General features: G+C 39.9%; 1 protein-coding gene across 7 annotated transcripts in view; it reads right to left on the bottom strand.

The window, feature by feature from the left end:
* Positions 1-19,180, bottom strand: part of DIP2C (disco interacting protein 2 homolog C) — a 293,236-nt gene that overhangs the window by 47,946 nt on the left and 226,110 nt on the right. For all 7 annotated transcript variants that reach the window (XM_083406060.1, XM_083406057.1, XM_083406061.1 and 4 more), the window contains 8 exons: positions 12,691-12,784; positions 11,694-11,813; positions 9,913-10,027; positions 7,550-7,689; positions 5,048-5,184; positions 4,003-4,211; positions 3,093-3,207; positions 452-653 (listed from right to left, as the gene is read on the bottom strand). In XM_083406060.1, the coding sequence (XP_083262186.1) occupies positions 452-653; positions 3,093-3,207; positions 4,003-4,211; positions 5,048-5,184; positions 7,550-7,689; positions 9,913-10,027; positions 11,694-11,813; positions 12,691-12,784 (1,132 nt within the window). The remainder of the gene's footprint in view (positions 1-451; positions 654-3,092; positions 3,208-4,002; positions 4,212-5,047; positions 5,185-7,549; positions 7,690-9,912; positions 10,028-11,693; positions 11,814-12,690; positions 12,785-19,180) is intronic.

The raw sequence follows: 19,180 nt of genomic DNA, 5'->3' as shown, positions 1-19,180 counted from the left end.
TCATTGACCAGTGAGTTTTTACCTCTAGTTATCATTCTCAGCTAATCTCCCTAGAGCTGGAGGAGCAGGGACGATTAGATGAACCAAGATAACAGACAATGAAAAGCCTACTGCCCAGCAGCATCTCCTTCCTTCTCATCAAGGTGAGCCTTTCCAGATTTCCACTACTGCTGGGAGGTTCAACAAACACCACAGCCCAATGACTTTTTGAGTAGCAAGGGACACATGCAGCAAGTTCACAGAGGAGCATCAACAGTTTGTATCTTCAATTGGATCAGAATAATTTTCTGCAATACCTATGTACTAAAGTCGGCGTCTCAACGACTAATGAACATATCATTGTAGACAGTACTGAACTAGATGGAGCACTGATCTGGCCCAGTAGAAAGGCAGCTTCCTATGTTCCTAAAGTATCCAGTAAGCCTATTATTTATGGAGCCATTGAGCTTACCTGGCTGTTTTTGTCTTGGTTTAGGCAGGTTTGTTACACAGGTGTGTGGACACATCAACACATTACAGGGATGCAGTGCTCCTTCGAGGAAAAGCTGCTTCGTTTCGGATAAGTGGATTCCACCTAGAGGAGTCTTTGGGAGTGTGTTTGCTGGTACCAGGGCTAGGCAGTAAACTCCCACTTGATGAATACTGTCTATAGCCTAGAAACGTTAAAAAAGGGAATTTAATGCAAGGTCAGATGTGCAAGGAGGAGCTATAAAAAGGTATCTGGAAATTCTCTACCCTCTAAAACAGGCATGTCCAACTCCCAAGAGACTGCGATCTACTCCCAGTATAAAAATACTGGCTGTGATCCACCCACTGTCATTACCAGGAGTTGTTGAGTTTTTTTTATGGGAGGATTACCCAAAGTTGTTGAGCTTTTTTAAGGGGAGGGATAAGGAACACCCAGGAGATCACTTTCCTTCAGTCCACGATCGATCCGGGGACACCCACGCAATCAACCAGTAGATCGCGATTGACCTGGTGGACATGCCTGCTTGAAAGCAATAATGTCATGTGAATCCAATAATGTACTGTGAATTCAAGGCAGAAGTATAAAAAGTCTGAGACTGTCAAGATCACTTAGTTGGTGATCTCAAATAAGCAAACTCAGAGACACAAAACATGTCAAAACCAAATGGTCCATGGCTCCTTAGTCACTGTGCACATTGGCTGTGCACTACAAGCCAAGACAAATTATACCTATGAAAGAGAAAGAGAAGAACATGTTCCTGTCTAAGTCTTACTAGCTCACTGTTTGTATATGAAAACGGTAGAAGAAGATCCTGGATGAACTGTCCGCTCTCCGTCATGAACTTCCAGGTCAAAAGTATGCCGATTATGGAATACAACGAGCTTCTTCAAAACTGCCCAGAATCTCAAAACATCCTGGTTGTCCTCACAATAACAAATGAGACCTTACCAGCACACATATTCAAAGTATTATAGCTTTAGACAACACCAAGGAGCACAATATAGTCTATACTACAAAGCAAGAGAGCCTGTGTGTCCCAACACTGACAAATGTGCAATAAACTCATGGATTCCACCAGAGTGTCATTGTAATGACCCAAAGGTCTAGCAGGGATCAAGGTTCAGAGTCTGAGGTTGCAGGCGCCTCCAGCTATGGAATCAAACCAGGTCCAGAGCTTCAAGCCTGCTCCTGGAGATTGGAAGACCACTGTGTCTGGGGCTGATAGACAAGAGCCCACAAGAACAAACTTCCATAGCATTAGGATCTGTAACCTTCTCCTGAGCAGTCTGATCCTGGTCCTGCACTGCAAGGAATGCACCAGAAGGGAGGATACATAACTGAGGAGGATGCTTAAAAAAGCTCAGACTGCTCTTAACCCTATCAGAGGAAGTTGCTCAAGTGGAGCTATCCGTGGTCCTGCAACATCTGGCCTGTCTCACTGCTTTCTCTGTGGGATCCAGCATGAGACTTAAACATGACAGGAGACAGTGATACCCAACTCCTGCCACGCCCACCGATCCAGCCTTAGCTCCAACCATTGATTTAGCAAGGGAGCATTTCTGATGAGGTTTCATCTTCCCATCAATGTTTCTTGAAGCAACTTACTTCACCTGCAGAATTCCTCTACTTAAAAGGGACCTCTACCAAAAGTGATTACAAAGGCAATCCATGTGACACAAAAAAGGCTGAGAGACCACCACCCAGGTAAACAGAATTAATTCTGACTTGCTTTATTCTGCTCAGTGTTGCTACTATAGGGCACACTGCTAAATACAATGTGAAGTTAAATGCGTAAGGCAATTAAAAACTCCCACCTCCCCGACTCAGCACCATGCAACCTATGAGCTATGACTCTCATTACCCCACATGGCTCATTACACTTGAAACAAAACCACTTCAAAGCGTTTTCTTTTTTCAATCAAGTATGCAGCAAAACCTGGAATGCTATGCTGCCACGTTTATAAAACTTCCCATGCTCTCTCTGAGTGCACAAGGCCTCATAGAATAAACATGTGTCAAGGGACCTTATATGCAACGACCAATATCTGGCACCTTCTGTGCAAACAGACAGTGGGGAGGGTGCTCTCAGTGAGGTTGTGCTTAAGCAGCCTGTGGGTTGCAGGGAACCCAAGACCTGAAGCGAGTTCTCCACACCAAAGTGGAAAAATGAAGAGCCATTAAGCAAGGCTGGTATCACTTTTGTGCTTCGTATCCTGCTGTGTATTCTCCACCGGCATGAAAAACCACCTTTCACACACCATTCCTTGATTTTTCTTAAAGCTCATGCAAGTCCACAGTACGGTTACTGCTACTCTAATCGGAAGACAGGGGAGTAGCAGTCGCTTGTTCCAAGAGGCGGTGGAGGAGAATTAAAAATAACTCTTAAAGCCTGTCCAAACAAAGAATATGACTCTTTGTGCAGTGGAAGATTCCAGGGAGGATACAGAAGGATTAATTGGGTGGCAGTGAGAATGGCTTTTGTTTTGAATATTGATGTCTCACCTCTGTATGTGAGTGGCAATAGATGGAGAAATTTAGGCTCATGCTTCCAGGGAAGGTGAGGCACACCTGGCCACCCCAACTTTCCATTTGACCCTGCAGATTACAGCTTAAGCAACTGTACCTGTAGCACTCTGCTCATCCACTGAAAGCTGTCTTCCTCCGTAGAGTCCGGCCTTTGCTCAGCAACGATAACTATCCTCTCGTCATGAAGAACGCTCACTGAAAACACTGCTATTCTGTGGGGTGTGCAAACCAGGACAGATAACTGTGTAAGAATACCAAGTGCAGAGAAAACTGTATTTCATTATCCTCTGTGACTCATTGCTCATTAGTTATGCAATTGAGAAGATTGGGGCTCCAGTTCTTATTTATTCTAGAAAAAGCCAGCTGCACGCAACACCTACATGATTTTAAAATAGAGCACTGCTGAAGAACAGCTTTTAGAAAAGAAGAGCTTGTTTCAGATTTTCCAAAGCTTAACACACAGAGTCATCGCAGAAGATGTTATTGCTCTGTATATGATCAAGCCCATCAATGCGGCAGAAAAATAAGGCTTAAAGCGACACAACAGCAAAGAGGCACCACTGTCCACGTTTTTATTTAGATGCATTTGGCTCTATTTGTGATACACCGTCAATGGAATGCCCTTTCCCAGAGAAGCTCGCCTACTCTGAGGTCATTTCAGTACCAGGAAAAGCCCTTTCTAATTTCCTTGGGCCTTTTAATTTGCTCCTGCTCTAAATTTGCTTTAGCTTTGTCACTATTTTCATGGTGCTTTTTATGTTTTCTTACTGATCTGCTATTCTGTAGAAATATTTACTTGTTTTTGGTCTCATAGCAAAGCTGTCTTGAGAACCTGGTTATGCAGTGGGATATAAATGCATAAAATAAACAATATTTTTTTAAAAAATAAAAATGTTTTTGCTATGGCTTTTTTTCTGGTACGAAAAGAGCATCTGCCCTAAGCAATGCAAATGCCTTTTCCACAATCCAATATTTATTTATTTCTGGGGGAGAAAAGTGACGCAAACCTTCCCCTGTAGACAAACTTCATTGGTTCCACCGCGAGCGCCGTGGCTACAATGTCATCTGCGTTGTGCCTCCGCCCGCTGACGACCATCAGCCCATCCATTTTGCCAACAACAAAGACAAGCCCACCTGGGCCAATAAACCCCAGCAGCCCAGTTCTTATGAAAGGGTATTCGCTGATTGGGGCACCTGAACTGGTCATGGGGAACACCTGCAAGATGGACACACACAGAGAGAAAAGTGCAGGACATCAACTTTTATTTTGTTACTGAGTCGGCTTTAGAGCAAGAGTGTTCAAAAAATAGGCTGATGGATCTCTGGGTGATTCTGTAGTACATTGACAAGGGCTCCTGACTTCCAGCTGTTTAACAAGAGCAACAGCTGAACTGCTTTTCCTTCCTGCATGCCCTAAATTTGCCTGCAGAACTGAAGGAAGCTCAGGGGAAGACAGGAGTGGGCTTCTGTAGGGAAGAATCACGAGCTCGGCTCTGATCTATTTGCAGCCCCTTTCCCAAGATGCACAGTCAGGTACATTCATCCTTGTATCATAAAACCATGCATAAAACACACACATTAAAGTGTGCATCCACGTTACAGTCAATCCTTCCCTTCCCTTCCGATTAAATGGCTTCCAGTATAAAATATTTAACGTTTCGGAAGGGATAGTGTTTTCCTCTTTTAAGAAAAGTTCACCATAAATTCTTGTTCCAACTGAGTGAGATGTGGGGCTCAGTGGCAAAGCATATGAATTGCATGCAGAAGACTGCAAGATCAATCCCTGACATCTCCATTTAAATTATCAGATAGGAGACAATAGGAAAGCCCTCTACTGGAAACCCAAGGAAAGCTATTGTCTGTGACTGTAGGCTATAATGGGCTAGATGTACCACTTGTCTAACAAAACCACTGGGAAAGTTTGTCAGTAGTTTTGCATGTGCACCAAAAAACAAAAACAAACCCTGAATCATTAGCAGTAGTACTAATCCAAAAGCATTATTCAATCTTGAAGGGCTAAGCAGGGAACAGACCTGTAGAACTCAAACTCACCTCAAATGTGTTTTTGGTCATTCCAGAGAGTCCATAATAAGATGTACCTGTTGCAATAGCGCATACACAGAGTTCCCCTACTTCATCTGTCCGACAGAGTTGAGGAACTCCATCAGGCTTCACGGCACACATTATGGCTATTGAGAGAAGGCAAAAAAGTTTTTTTAAAAAAAAGAGAAAAGAAATACGGTTTGCAAGTCTTGCAAAAGATGCATGTAGATAATAGAACCAAACTGTCAAGTTGATTTCATAGTTTTATCACACAGTATTCATACAAACAGAGATTTTAAAATCTAGTTTCGCACCCTGCATGGGGTGTTAGATGTGGCTTTAATTGCTTGTGCTGTCTTTCAAGCTCTGAAACAGCTAATACGAAAGATATCTTGAGTTTGCTTCCTACCAAATGCCAAACTTCTATTCAGCGCCGGGAAGGGTTGTCACGGTAACTACTGTTGCCAGCACACACACACACACACACACCTTTTCCCAAAGAAGAAGGTTTTTGAGTGCTATAGCGAGAAGAGAAAGCTACAGAAGCAATTCTCCGAACAAAATCACACCTTAAATCTTGGGTTGAGGTTACACACTAGGCATTCTGTTCCAGAAAGCGAAGTGGAGTTGGGTGTAGCTCGGGGATTTCTTTCAGAGCAGGAAAATGAATGAGGTGACAGCAAAGTATTCGGGTGTTAGAAAAAGTCAGAGAATGAAGAAAACCATCAAGCAGAAGCTGGGGGACTTATTTCATTTTCTTTGGTAGGGTCCCTACCTCACCCTAACAGTTTAAATGGAAACACCTGCCTGCAAGACTTGTTTGCATTTCTAATTAAAACCTAAAGGTTGCATTTCAGCTGGCAGAAGACCTTTGTTAAAACTCAGCTCGTTTTACAAGCAGCCACAAAAACCCCCCACAAGATGCAGCTTATGTCCAGATAACTATGCACATGATTGCAGTCATGTCAAATAGCTGCTCAGGATGTGAACTAACACCTGCACTTTTGGAGTCTCCCTGGGAATGTGGCCATGGAGACTCTTATGATGCAAATTTACCACTGGAAAACTGTTAAGGAGGATGCATGTAGAAGGATAAGAACAGCCCTAATACTTATTATTAGGGACGCGGGTGGCGCTGTGGGTTAAACCACAGAGCCTAGGACTTGCCGATCAGAAGGTCGGCGGTTCGAATCCCCACAACGGGGTGAGCTCCCGTTGCTCGGTTCCTGCTCCTGCCAACCTAGCAGTTTGAAAGCACGTTAAAGTGCAAGTAGATAAAAAGGTACTGCTCAGGCAGGAAGGAAAACGGCATTTCCGTGCGCTGCTCTGGTTTGCCAGAAGCAGCTTAATCATGCTGGCCACATGACCTGGAAGCTGTATGCCGGCTCCCTCGACCAATAAAGTGAGATGACCCCAGAGTCGGTCACGACTGGACCTAATGGTCAGGGGTCCCCTTTACCTTAATACTTATTATTAGGGTATTCTTATAAAAAAAACATTTTTTTAAGGCTGGGGATACATGACACCGTCAAGAAAAGAAGTCCTCAGGAATCAGCCTGCACTACAACTTCATAGCAGATTATTCCACCATGCTAAAAGTTTCTCCGCCTCCTTAGGCTTCTGCTGTTTCCAATCTTGGTCATAAAAGGGGAATGCCATATAGGACTCCTGATTGATTGCTTCTGCAGTAAATCCCGAGACAAGCATATGTTTAGGAATGGGAAAGGAGCCAAGGTGGCAGAGGAAAGAAGGTTAAGCAAGAGCCAGAATGCCTTTATAAGTGCAAGGAGTCCTGGCTTTGCAGCCCGTTTCCATCCGCTGTGAAAAGATACAGCAAGGCACCCAGCTCCACATTAGCTGTGGCTGTAGAATCAGATAAAGACACACATTGGAGGTGGGGAAGGGAGAATAAGGGTTCCGAACATAAAAGAAGAAGAAAGAAACCATCACCTTGTCGCAGTTTTATAACAAAGAAGACAAAAAGGGGTGTGATTTATTAGAGGCCCTTTCATGGAAAAACCTGGCCTTACATAAAAGGAATTACAGCTTCATGCCACTTTTGAAAGTTCAAACCCAGGGTATCAATCTCAAAGTTATCACAACCTGCATTTTTTAAATATATATATATATATATAATAATTGTATACACATGTTCCATAGAGAAATATGAGGGCACCGAGAGGGGAAGAAAATATTTTTTTAAAAGTTCCTGAAAAACTGACTAATGGAGTTGGCACTATTTGGAAAATGGTGTGTCTATGAATCATGAATATAGTCTATGGTTTTTGTTAAATTTGCTTTGAGTTTTTTGGCATGCCCACAATTCAGACCCTCTTCATATATATAAAACTGCAGAGATTCCCGAGTAGGGAAATTACAACATTTAGTTTAAAGCTATTTATCTACGCTGTGGAAATCTGGCATGTCTTTGAATAACAGAGTTTTTGTTTTGTTTTTTTTAAAGCAGGTTTCCTATTTTCTGGCAAAAGCTTTGGGGTGGGGGAGCCTTACCTCCTGGCATCACCAAGCCAACATCTTGCACTGTTAAAACAGAAAGCTTTTCTTCAGAATCCACTCTGATGACTCCATAGGTAAGACCGTGCATGGAAAGGACCCCTCTGCCTGGCGGCTGATTGCTATCATCTGTTGGCCTGCAAATATGAAGAAAGCATCAAATAGACAGCAGCTCTCAATCTGCAGTGTTTTATATATATATATCAATACACAGAGGCCACAAGATTATTATTTTTAAAGCTCTTTAAACTGTTCCATTTCTGATCTTTTTGCCTTGACACACAAAACCAGCCGAGCCTATTTTATGTCAACACAAACATACTTCTTTCATAGGACTCTTGAAGGTGAGAAAGTACAAAAGTCAAGGTGTTTGTTTTAGTGACACGGCTCTTTCAACACAATGCCATTTTTAGTTATGGCAGATGTTTTCACATAGTGCAGGCAGAGCCCAAGACATATTCCAGGTCGAACAGTGAAGTGAGTGTGCCTCTCTGCCTTTTGCAATCCGTACCAAGAAACTGCTGCCTGCAGGGCTTATCTTTAATTACTATGGCGTTCCCCGCAATGCATGAAATACTAGATGGGTATTAGCTAACCATGTTCATTAAGAGGGGGGAAAGATGGCTGGTGCCATAAATTTAAATTAAAAGATGCTAAGGGGCTTTTCCCTTCCTCCCAACATGATACCAGCAAAAAAGGACTGAGCACTCCAGTTATGGGAGGGTTTTAATGTGCATTAAGGCATAACAAATGAGAAGCTGGTAAACGGGCAGCCGTGATTAATGTCATATCCATCATTTAGAAGGAAGGCTCGACCACACTATTGATCAACATTATCTCTGAGCCTGTACCCTTCTGCAACTGTCATGCTGAACATAATACCACCTTGTGTATATTTTTAAGGTGAGCTTTGTCCCATCATCACTCAACACGGATACAAATAAGGTGTACAAGTACCGCAAAAAGAAAATAAACTTTATTAGAGCGAGTAAGCTTAGATCCCAATACTCATCTTGCACATAGATACCGTATTTTTAGCTCTATAAGACTCACTTTTTCCCTCCTAAAAAGTAAGGGGAAATGTGTGTGCGTCTTATGAAGCGAATGCAGGCTGCACAGCTATCCCAGAAGCCAGAACAGCAAGAGGGATTGCTGCTTTCACTGCGCAGCGATCCCTCTTGCTGTTCTTGCTTCTGAGATTCAGAATATTTTTTTCTTGTTTTCCTCCAAAAACTAGGTGCGTCTTGTGGTCTGGTGCGTCTTATAGAGCGAAAAATACGGTAATTGGTTTATGATTTTTACTGATTTCTATTGCATTTAAGCGTGCATAATGCATGGTTTCTGGAAGCAACTCAAAGCTTTTCAAATGGATGAGCAGAGAGCATTATTGCAACGTTTTCAAACTCTTGGTGCTAACTTGCAAAGTCCTTGAAGTCCAGAGGTGTTAGGCATGCATCATGAATAGGGCTTCAAGTTTTGGTTGTGGGATTAAAAAATGCTTTGACTATTTGTAGGTTGCAGCCCATGTTTCTAAAGATACATGCACACATTTTGTCCTGCCTAAAAAGGAATATCCAGTTGTCAAATAAGAAGAATCAAAACAACATGTTCTGCATGCTACCCATCATCTGGTAGCCTGACAATGATTTCGAATCATTGCTGGTTTGTTACTGAAGAATTTGCCATGGCACAAATGCCACATGTCAATGAAAGTTAAATCAGAACCATGCAAAGCCTGTCACCACATTTGTAGTCTGCTCTCTGTCTGTGGGACCTTCTCTTTTTGTCAATTTTATGCTGACATTTGTATTGTAAGATAGGCTAAGCCAAAAGATGGTGCCCTGCCCAAGCTTATCCACCAAGTGGGTCTGCCTGGTCCAACAGTGTAGTCTATAAGCTACTTGTTCGCCAACAACACTATGTACCTCCTCAGGTAAATAGCTTTCATGTATGTTTTGTGGGTGAAACCATGGACATCAGAATACAAAAACCTTATTGAAACTCTATAAAGTATGTAGTTTTTTTAAAGTTGAGAAAATTAACTTTTGAAAGAAAAGGGGGGGGATTAGATTACAAAAAGTTTAATATAGCTGTCTGAAATATATAAATGTCTTGTATCCTGTAATACTTTAATGAGAAACACTTGAACAAGATATCAGAATCTTTTAAATTTATAAACTGATTAATTGAAAAGAAAGAAAATAACAAAGAATTAATAACAACAAAGAGTGACTTAAAGTTTCTGATCCAAAGCGTTCCTAAAGGACTGATATTTTCCATTTATTCAATTCTGGGACAGCTGTATACATGAAGCTATGTTGCCTTCAGGATCACTCATTTTAAATTTAAATATACAGTACCTTCTAATAGCCACTGTGAGAGCCTCTGGCGAACTAGCACAAGGGCAAATGACTTCTTGTCTGAGGCCTTTGCTTTGGAAGACATTAAGAAATGCATCACAAGAGGAAATAGACCCTGGAGTAAAAAGAAAATCTGACATCAATATAAGGTCTATATGCAATAAGCAATGTTTCCAGGACAAAAATAGAGCAATTATGAACAGAAAGTGGCAAAAGAATCTAACGGATTCCCTCCAAAGAGAAATAAATTTGCTACCAGCCTAGTTACAATTTTCAAGACATATGAGGTGAGATCTATAGAACTACACAACTAGGTTCATGAGCCCAGGAAGGCTTCTAACAGAACAATCCACATCATGCAATCTGCTTTTGAAACCAAGGGCTTTCCGAAAGCAGTCGGTACGGGGTTTTGCTCTTCAAAGGGGAAAGGGGACTTAGAATCCCACTGGGGATGTCCTGTACAGAGCTGAAAACAGCTCTTACTATTTAATTACACCTTAATTAAAACAAAAACCAAAAACTCCCACAGTTATAGGATGTTGGCAACTTAAAAAGAGATTGTTCTCCTTCATGTATGGTTTCAGCAGAGAAACTGTCCCCAACTGCTTTAAATGGCTTAATCTCACTTTTATTTTTCGTACTTTGGTATGCACAGAAAAGTACAAAATACATGCACGATGTTTCCAAGTTCCAATTAAAGGTGCTAGGTTGTTTTTTTACTTGTATAAATCTAGACAGGTTGAGGGTCTGGGTAATTCAAAGATGACCATCTCCCATACGAATCTGTCTAACCAATCAAGTTATCTATGGAGACTCCTCTGTTGGAGATGTAGAGAGTGGCAACATCTAACAAGGCCTTCTCAGTGGTGGCACTGAGGCTGTGGAACTCGCTTCCTCAAGAGTCTCACCTTACTCCTTATTTATTAGTTTTTAGATACTGTGTGCAAATAGCTTTATTTCCAAGGATATCTGAGATTTAATGACTTTGTGTTTAATTGTGGGTGTTGGCTCTTAGTGATTTCTTTTGGGTATTATTTATGTTCTACTTCTGATTTGTAGACCTGTTTGGGCAAGTATAGAATAAAACAGCCGTAATAACTAAAATACAATTAGGTAGATGGAAGTTAAGAGCAGAAAGAGGAATTGGCTACTACTGATAGCACATAGCACACCCTTCATACGTGATAAAAAAAATTCTATTTATTTTTTACTTTGATCTGTGTGCCCAAGTATGAACATAAAATAATTTCCCCTAAGTTTCAAATGTTTTGTGGAGAAACCTTCTGTTCTTTTGTACTGCTTAAGGATAAATTTGATTCAGCCTTTACATAACAAGTTGTCATGTCACTTATAATTGGATTTGCTTCTATGGAATATCAGGTTTGCTCCAGGATTTGCTAAAGAAAAGAAACCAAAACACAAACCTCACACACACACAATCCAAAATGAATTAGCTCCTGAAAACACTTTGTGGCAAACCTCAAAATGTTCATTAACCTTTTTTTTTTTTTTTTTTTTTTTTTGCTATTCATGATAGAATAAATTATTATTATTACGCAAGTAACAAATATCTGAGGAAGCCACCCACCAGTCAAAGTCAGTGGCACTTTGTATGTCAGAGAACGCCCAGTCATAAACCCTTAACTTTTATATTTATTTATTATTTTTATGCTGCTCATGCATGCAAAAGAAAACATAGGATGCTTAAAAACAATACAAAATAACATAAAAAAAAAAAAGGAAGGGGGTAAAATTGCTTTTGTTCCACAGCCATCACTTACATGGATTGGCGCCATCAGCAACTATTAGCATTCGGAGGGAGGAGAGGTTGATATCTCGTTGATCTCTATGCGCTACTAATGCCCAGTGCATATCCCTGGATTTCACACAGGCAACTTTCGCTGGGGACCAGGATAGGGGGAGGAGAAACAGAGAGGAAAAGAGGAAAGAAGATTTGGGAATATGAAGTTCAAAACTTGTCCAAGCATAGCAGAAACTGCTTTCGATGAAAACAATGGCAAAACAACCAGAAGATACCAAAGATGATGTATTTATTTTGACCTATCACATATACCAGGGATAGGAAACTTCCGAGATCTCAATTTGGCCTTCGTATTTTATGACCCTTCAAGACAAGCCACAAAGGAATTCTGTTAAGGGCACAGAAAGGTTGCCGAGGTTCTAGGCTTCACCTGTTACAGAGGTGGCTGAATAAAGCAGGTGGAATCTTGGAAGACGAAGGCTTGGCAAACTTCACTGACTAGCAAACAGGGAAGCCTAGCACAACTGTAGCAGTATAGACTGGGGAGGACCCTGTTTAAGTAGAGCCCTCTGTCAAAGCCATCAGAACATGCAACAGCAGGGAAGATCAAGCCAGGCTTCTAACAAAATGAAACCACTACTGAACAACTGGCTGCTTGTCTTTTTAATACACAAGCTGAAATACACTCCAATGGCTTTCCAGATGCGTCAAGAGGTGTGTGTCCCAAATTGCACCTACTCACCGATTTAAAGCTATAGAAACAAATTAATTTACAGGTGTGTGCAATTGCTATTCCAACATCACCACCATTTTGTTTTAGACCAGGGATGGGAAAACCGCAGCTCTACTGATACATCAGCCCTAGTCAGCATAGCCAAGGGTCAGAGATGATGGGAAGGGTCACAGATACTCTATCCGTGTTTTACAACTTTATATGCTGCTTAACTTCCATCCTCTCAAAGCACCTGTGAGTTTGTATGTGAATGGATGTGCGTGCACAGGTACGCAGCCCTTACCTTTGTACTGGCAGACCTTCTGTATCCACGAAAGTGGGTTCACTTTCATTAAGGAATAGGGGATGCTTATGACATGCATCATGTTCATAACACTCTGAAATTAAGTGAAGGGAACACAGGTTTCAGCAGTAATGAAACAAACCACAACTCTTCGTTAAAGCAAATCCCAACTCTGTTGTAAGTGCTACATATTTTTGGTTACCTATCAAAAAGGGTTTAAGATTAGGGACTCAGCTAGGTTGGTAAAGAAAAAGCACTTTATATGCGTTGTATATGCAATATAACACTGTGACACCAGATGTGGAGTCCCATTTTTCCCTACTGGATTTCACTGTAAGAGTTTACAACATGTTTAACTGAATTTGACGTGTCTAGCCTTGATCTCAATATATGAACCAAAAAAGACGAATGGCACATTTCTAAAGCAGTTCTTGTTTTCAAACCCTTTTACAGAATTGCGAAGTAAATAAAGTCACTACAGGCTAAGGGACTTGTTTGCTCATCGCTTGGCGATTGATTGTAGGTGATAACTTGCAGGGTGAAAGAGCCGTTGTGGAACAGAACATCAGAGACCGAAACTTTCATAGCCTCCAACATCTCCTAAAAACTAAAGGATTCTGAATGGAACCAATTCACACATGCAGGTGCAAGTCAAGTGTTCAGTAGTCAAACAACATACAGGCCTGTGTGGCCCTAAATTAAGTTGTGTTTGTGGCTTTTGAATAGCGATTTAAAGCTTTGGAATGATAAACGGAGTGATGAGGGCAAGATACGCTATTCACATCAAGTAAAATGCAGAGAAACTAGAGAGAAACATTTATCAGCTAATTGAAGATTGAGTATAAATTTTCCTGGCATCCTGAAGCTGTTGGGAAGAAGGCAGGTATTTTTCAGGAACTGAACAAAATTTTGTGAGGGAAATTTCAGTATACTGTACACAGTCTTGTTTTCTTATCAGTTCTAAGCCAATTTTCTACTTAAAGAATGTAAAATCTATTACATATAACTTCACACAGAATTGGATTTGGAGTTGTGTTTTTCTACAGTGAGATGGGCAGTAATTTCCTAATACTGCAGACTGTCCTACATTGTTATTTGCGGGGAGTAAACTTTGACAAAAACAGTTTTTTGAAATCCTGCCTTAAAAGCAGTTTTATTATTTCAAAAGAAGAAATAGCTCACAAGAGGTTTTTTTGTTCCTCCCTTTAATTTTCCCTATATGCCAAGTTTAACAACTGCGGAAAAAGAAACGAGAGGCCTCGGGGGGGGGGGGGAACTGATTCCCCACTCCACCCCCAATCTTTCTGGGTTTCCCCCCAGGCTTTGACATCTCTAGGAACTCCAAAAGAGGTAGTTAATCCTTCCTAAAAATAAGTTATACAGTACATTTGCCCCAATAACCTCAAAAGGTCGTCTGAGAGGCTTAAAATAGGAATGCAAAGAAAACGGTTTTAAATAAGCTAACATGTTTCTTTTTTTTTATAAATAATTTTTTATTAATTTACAACAAAACATATCAAACAAATAAAATATATTTCACATTTCATATTTTAGTCTCTTAGTCCTTAATTTTGACTTCCTTCAGCTTTTCCGCAAATCTTTCGTAGCCATGTTTAATTTTCGCATTTCTTTTTTTTTAACCATTGCCATTAAACCTATTTTTCCTTCACTTTCCTTTAGACAATGTCTCTCAAATATTCACAGTGCTCTTTTAAAACCTTCTAGCGTTATTTGTCCATCACTTAAGCTCTCCAGATATTTGACAAATTTCCCCCAGTTTTCTGTAAACTTTTGGTCTCTTAAGTACCTAATCTTTCCAGTCATTTTATCCAGTTCAGCATAATCTAACAGTTTAGACCTCCATTCTTCGAGTGTCGGCATTTCCTGTTGTTTCCACCTTTGCGCCAGTAACATTCTTGCTGCTGTCACTGCATATTGAAAAAATTTGCTGTCCTTTCTCTTAATTTCTGTTCCCAAAATACCAAGCAGGAAGATCTCTGGTTTCTTTGTAAAAGTATACTTCAGAATCTTCTTCAATTCATTATATATCAGTTCCCAGAATTCTTTCACTCTCTTACACTCCCACCACATATGATAGAAAGAACCCACATTTTCTTTGCATTTCCAACACTTATTGCACGTCTTATACATTTTTGCCAGTTTTACAGGTGTAATGTACCACCTGTAAAACATTTTCATCACATTCTCTTTCAATGACATACATGCAGTAAATTTTAAATTCTCTTTCCATAATTTTTCCCATTCTATCAATTGTATATTGTAACCAAAGTCTCTGGCCCAATGAATCATAACCGACTTTACCTCTTCATCTTTTAAATTCCATTCTAACAGCAAATTATACATTTTTGAAAGCGTTTTAGCCTCCTTATTAACTATTTCAGATTGGAATGTCGAGTCTTTATCTGTGTAACCCCCTTCTCTTACCTCTTTCCTAAACATTTCATTCACCTGATAATAGTGCAACCAATCATAAACATATTTTTTGACTTGTTCATATGGTTTCATTTTCCATTTTCCTCCTTCTTTCACTAGCAATTGGCTATATGTCGCCCAATCGCCTCTCATATTAGTTTTTTTGACACTCATAACCTCTAATGGTGATAACCAGTGTGGTACTTTAGGTTCTAATAGGTTTTTATACCTATCCCAAACTTCGATTAATGGGCCCCGGAAGATGTGGTCTCCAAAACCTTTGTGTACTTTCTTCTTATCCTTCCACAAATACGCATGCCAACCAAATCTGTTGTCATATCCTTCTAAATCTAGTAGTTCCTTATTCTCTAATTTTATCCATTCTTTCAACCAGCAAAGACATGATGCCTCGTAATATAACTTCAGATCCGGCAGGGCAAAGCCTCCTCTTTGTCTTGTATCTGTTAGAAGTTTATATTGTATTCTCGGCTTTTTGCCCTGCCATATATATCTTGAGATCATTCTTTGCCATTCTTTAAATAGGCTAGTCCCCTTAATTATGGGGATAGTCTGGAACAAAAATAACATTCTTGGCAGCACGTTCATTTTAATTATGGAAATTCTTCCCCAAAATGAGAATTTCATTCTTCCCCACACTTCCAGGTCCTTCTTAATTGCATTCCACACTGGTACATAGTTATTTTGAAATAAGTCAATATTTTTCGGAGTTAGCCATATTCCCAGGTATTTCACTTTTTTAACCGCCTCTATCTCCAGTTGTTGTTGCATTATTTCGATTCCACTTTGGTCCATATTCTTTACAATCATTTTGGTTTTTTTCTTGTTTAATTTGAAACCTGCCACTTCTCCAAACTTGTCTAACTCCTCTAGAACTTCCTTGGCCGTAGTTGTTGGCTCTTCTATTGTTACCACCAGGTCATCTGCAAATGCTTTAATTTTATATTCATTTTGTCCAATCGTTACCCCTTTTATACTTTCATTTTGTCTTATCGAATTCAAAAGGACTTCTAACACCGTTATGAATAATAATGGCGAAAGTGGACATCCTTGTCTTGTTCCTTTAGAGATTTTCAATTCTTCTGTAATAACATTATTTATTATAAGTTTAGCTCTTTGTTCTGTATAGATTGCCTTTATTCCATTGAAAAATTCTTCACCTATTTCCATATGTTCCAGGTTTCTCAACATAAAGTCCCAAGCTATATTATCAAATGCTTTCTCTGCATCCACAAATATCATTGTGGCTTGTTTATCAATCCTGACAGACAGATATTCCATTAAATTAATTACATTTCTTATATTATCTTTCATCTGTCTGCCTGGAAGGAAACCGGCTTGATCTTTGTGAATATAATCTCGTAATATTCCTTTCAGTCTTTTCGCAAGTATCCCTGCAAATATCTTATAGTCTGTATTCAGCAATGATATCGGTCTGTAGTTTTTTACTTGGGTTAAGTCTGAGTCCTGTTTTGGTAAAAATGTAATAAATGCCTCTTTCCAAGTTTCTGGGATGTCTCTTTCTTTTAAAATGTTGTTCATAACTTCCCTCAACGGCGTTAGTATAATAGATTTCATTTCTTTATAATATCCTGCGGTGAATCCATCTGGCCCTGGAGCTTTCCCCCTTTTCAAATCTTTTATAGCTTCCTTTATTTCCTCTTCTTCTATTGGGGTATTTAACCACTGTTTTTTCTCAGTCGGGATCTTTTGCACCTTTTTCTCTTTCAGATATCTCTCGATTTTTCTCAAATTGTTTTTCTCTTTCTTCTTATATAGTCCTCTGTAATAGTCCAAGAACCCCTTTCTAATCTCTTTCGGATTGACTATCTCTTCTCCTTCCACCATAATTTTGTTTATTGTGCTTTGTTCTTTCCTTTTTTTAATTTGCCAAGCCAACCATTTGCCGGATTTATTCGCGTATTCAAAGTTGTTTTGTCTCAATCTTTTAATGTTCCATTCAACCTCTTTGTTTATTATCATTGCAAATTGGCTTTGTAATATTTTAATATTTCCTCTTGCCTTTGTATTATTCGGGTGCATAATTAATTTCTGTTCGTTGTCCATTATTTGCTTCAAAATTTCTTTTTTCCTCTTTTCTTTGTTTTTATTCTTAATTGAATTCTGTTGGATAAAGAATCCTCTCATTACTGCTTTACTTGCGTCCCAGACAACATTTATTTTTGTCCCTTTATTGCAATTGTCCACAAAATAAGCTAACATGTTTCATTGCTTGGGTGGGTGGGGTGGAGAGAGTCTGTCCCGCTATATGATTGGGCTGGAAATCAGCCAATATGTATAAAAATAAATGACTCCGTAGAAAATTAAGAATATAGGTATCAATAAGAGAAAACAGGCTGGAGAACTGCAACAATGTTAGTCAACTCTTAGCATCACATTTCGGCTATTACAAATGTCTTCAAGAAAATGTGGTACAGATATAGCACAACTTCTGAAACCATTAAAAAAAAAAACAACTTTGCTCACTACTTTGCTTACACAGACTGTCAAGAAATAGAATGGTGTTTCTGAAACGTAGGTGTCTAGCTATTGTTGGACTACAACTCCCATGTTCCTGGTCTGTCTAGGTAAGGATAATGGGAGTTGTAGTGCAACAACTAAACAACCAAGTTTGAAAGGCACTGAATTAGATTCGTAATAGTTCAACATTACTATCTGTAAACTATTTAACATTACAGTCATTCCTCCAGTTTCTTGATCCTTTCTTTTAATTGAGCAGCAGAGCCAATTATATTACCATTAGCCCAGGCATATTAAATCATTGGGATTTTTCAAACTGAGCAGAAAACCAAAGTCTGCAGGACGTGCAGTTTGTAATCTTGTCTTTTTGGTGTTTTGAAAACCAAAACAAACCAATAAAAAAAATCTCAACTATGTTTAATATTTTATAATATCAACATGATGATGATGATAATTTTATTAGTTATATCCCGCCCATCTGGCTGAGTTTTCCCAGCCACTCTAAAACATCAAACATTAAAAACTTCCTGATACAGGGCTGCCTTCAGATGTCTTCTAAAAGTCAGATAGTTGTTTATTTCCTTGACATCTGAAGGGAGGGTGTTCCACAGGGAGGGCGCCACTACCAAGAAGGCCCTCTGCCTGGCTCCCTGTAACCTCGCTTCCCGCAGTAAGGGAACCAGCAGAACACCCTCGGAGGAGGACTTCAGTGTCCAGGCTGAACAATTGGGGTGGAGACGCTCTTTCAGGTATACTGGGCTGAGGCCGTTTAGGGCTTTAAAGGTCAGCACCAACACTTTGACTATCAACACTTTAGTTATCAACATTCTGCTCATATGAACATTTTATTTTACAACGAAGTTCTATGATGACCTTGTAGAAAAAGCAAATGTCCTGAATCAAGCCCTTGCTCCTATGATCATACACAATAAATATGCATTAACTTCAGTGGCTACAAACTATTACACAAGAAGAGCCCTGAAACCTCTAGAGACAAGTGCTCAGAGGACCTGGACAGCAGGTGGCCATCTTTGCCCTATTAGAAAATCCCCTTCTTTGTCATTTCTAATTTTGTTCCCTTCAGAAGAGCCACCAGCTATAATATCATGCATTCTGCCTTTTAATTCCCTGTAGATGTTTGAAAGCAACTCTCATCATGCTTCCAATTATTAGGCGTTCCACATCTAAGGAAGGAATAGTTCTCATTCACACACACCTTCCTCAGCATGGACACCCCACAGCTGGAAGTCAACCAAGGGTGGAGCTGGAAATCAAAATATTTAGAATCATAGAATCATAGAGTTGGAAGAGACCACAAGGGCCATCGAGTCCAACCCCCTGCCAATTTGCTGCATTGCATTGAACAGACCTGCCAGAGTTTCTCGCTTTTGATGCTTAGATGAACGTTCACCAGAGCCCAACCCCCAAAATAATACTTATGGAACTGAATTACTGTCTGCTGTTATTACTTCAATCGTTCTTCTGGCCTCTCTCTTGTCTCCTTCTCTTATGAATACAAATATAAAACCTCAAGCTGGCTTTGTAAGTATTCTAGGCT

Source organism: Podarcis tiliguerta (genome assembly GCF_965153285.1).
Source record: "Podarcis tiliguerta genome assembly, chromosome: 12".
NCBI classification, from domain to species: domain Eukaryota; kingdom Metazoa; phylum Chordata; class Lepidosauria; order Squamata; family Lacertidae; genus Podarcis; species Podarcis tiliguerta.
The sequence above is the reverse complement of the archived record's forward strand: the minus strand, read 5'-3'. Positions and strand labels throughout refer to the sequence as shown.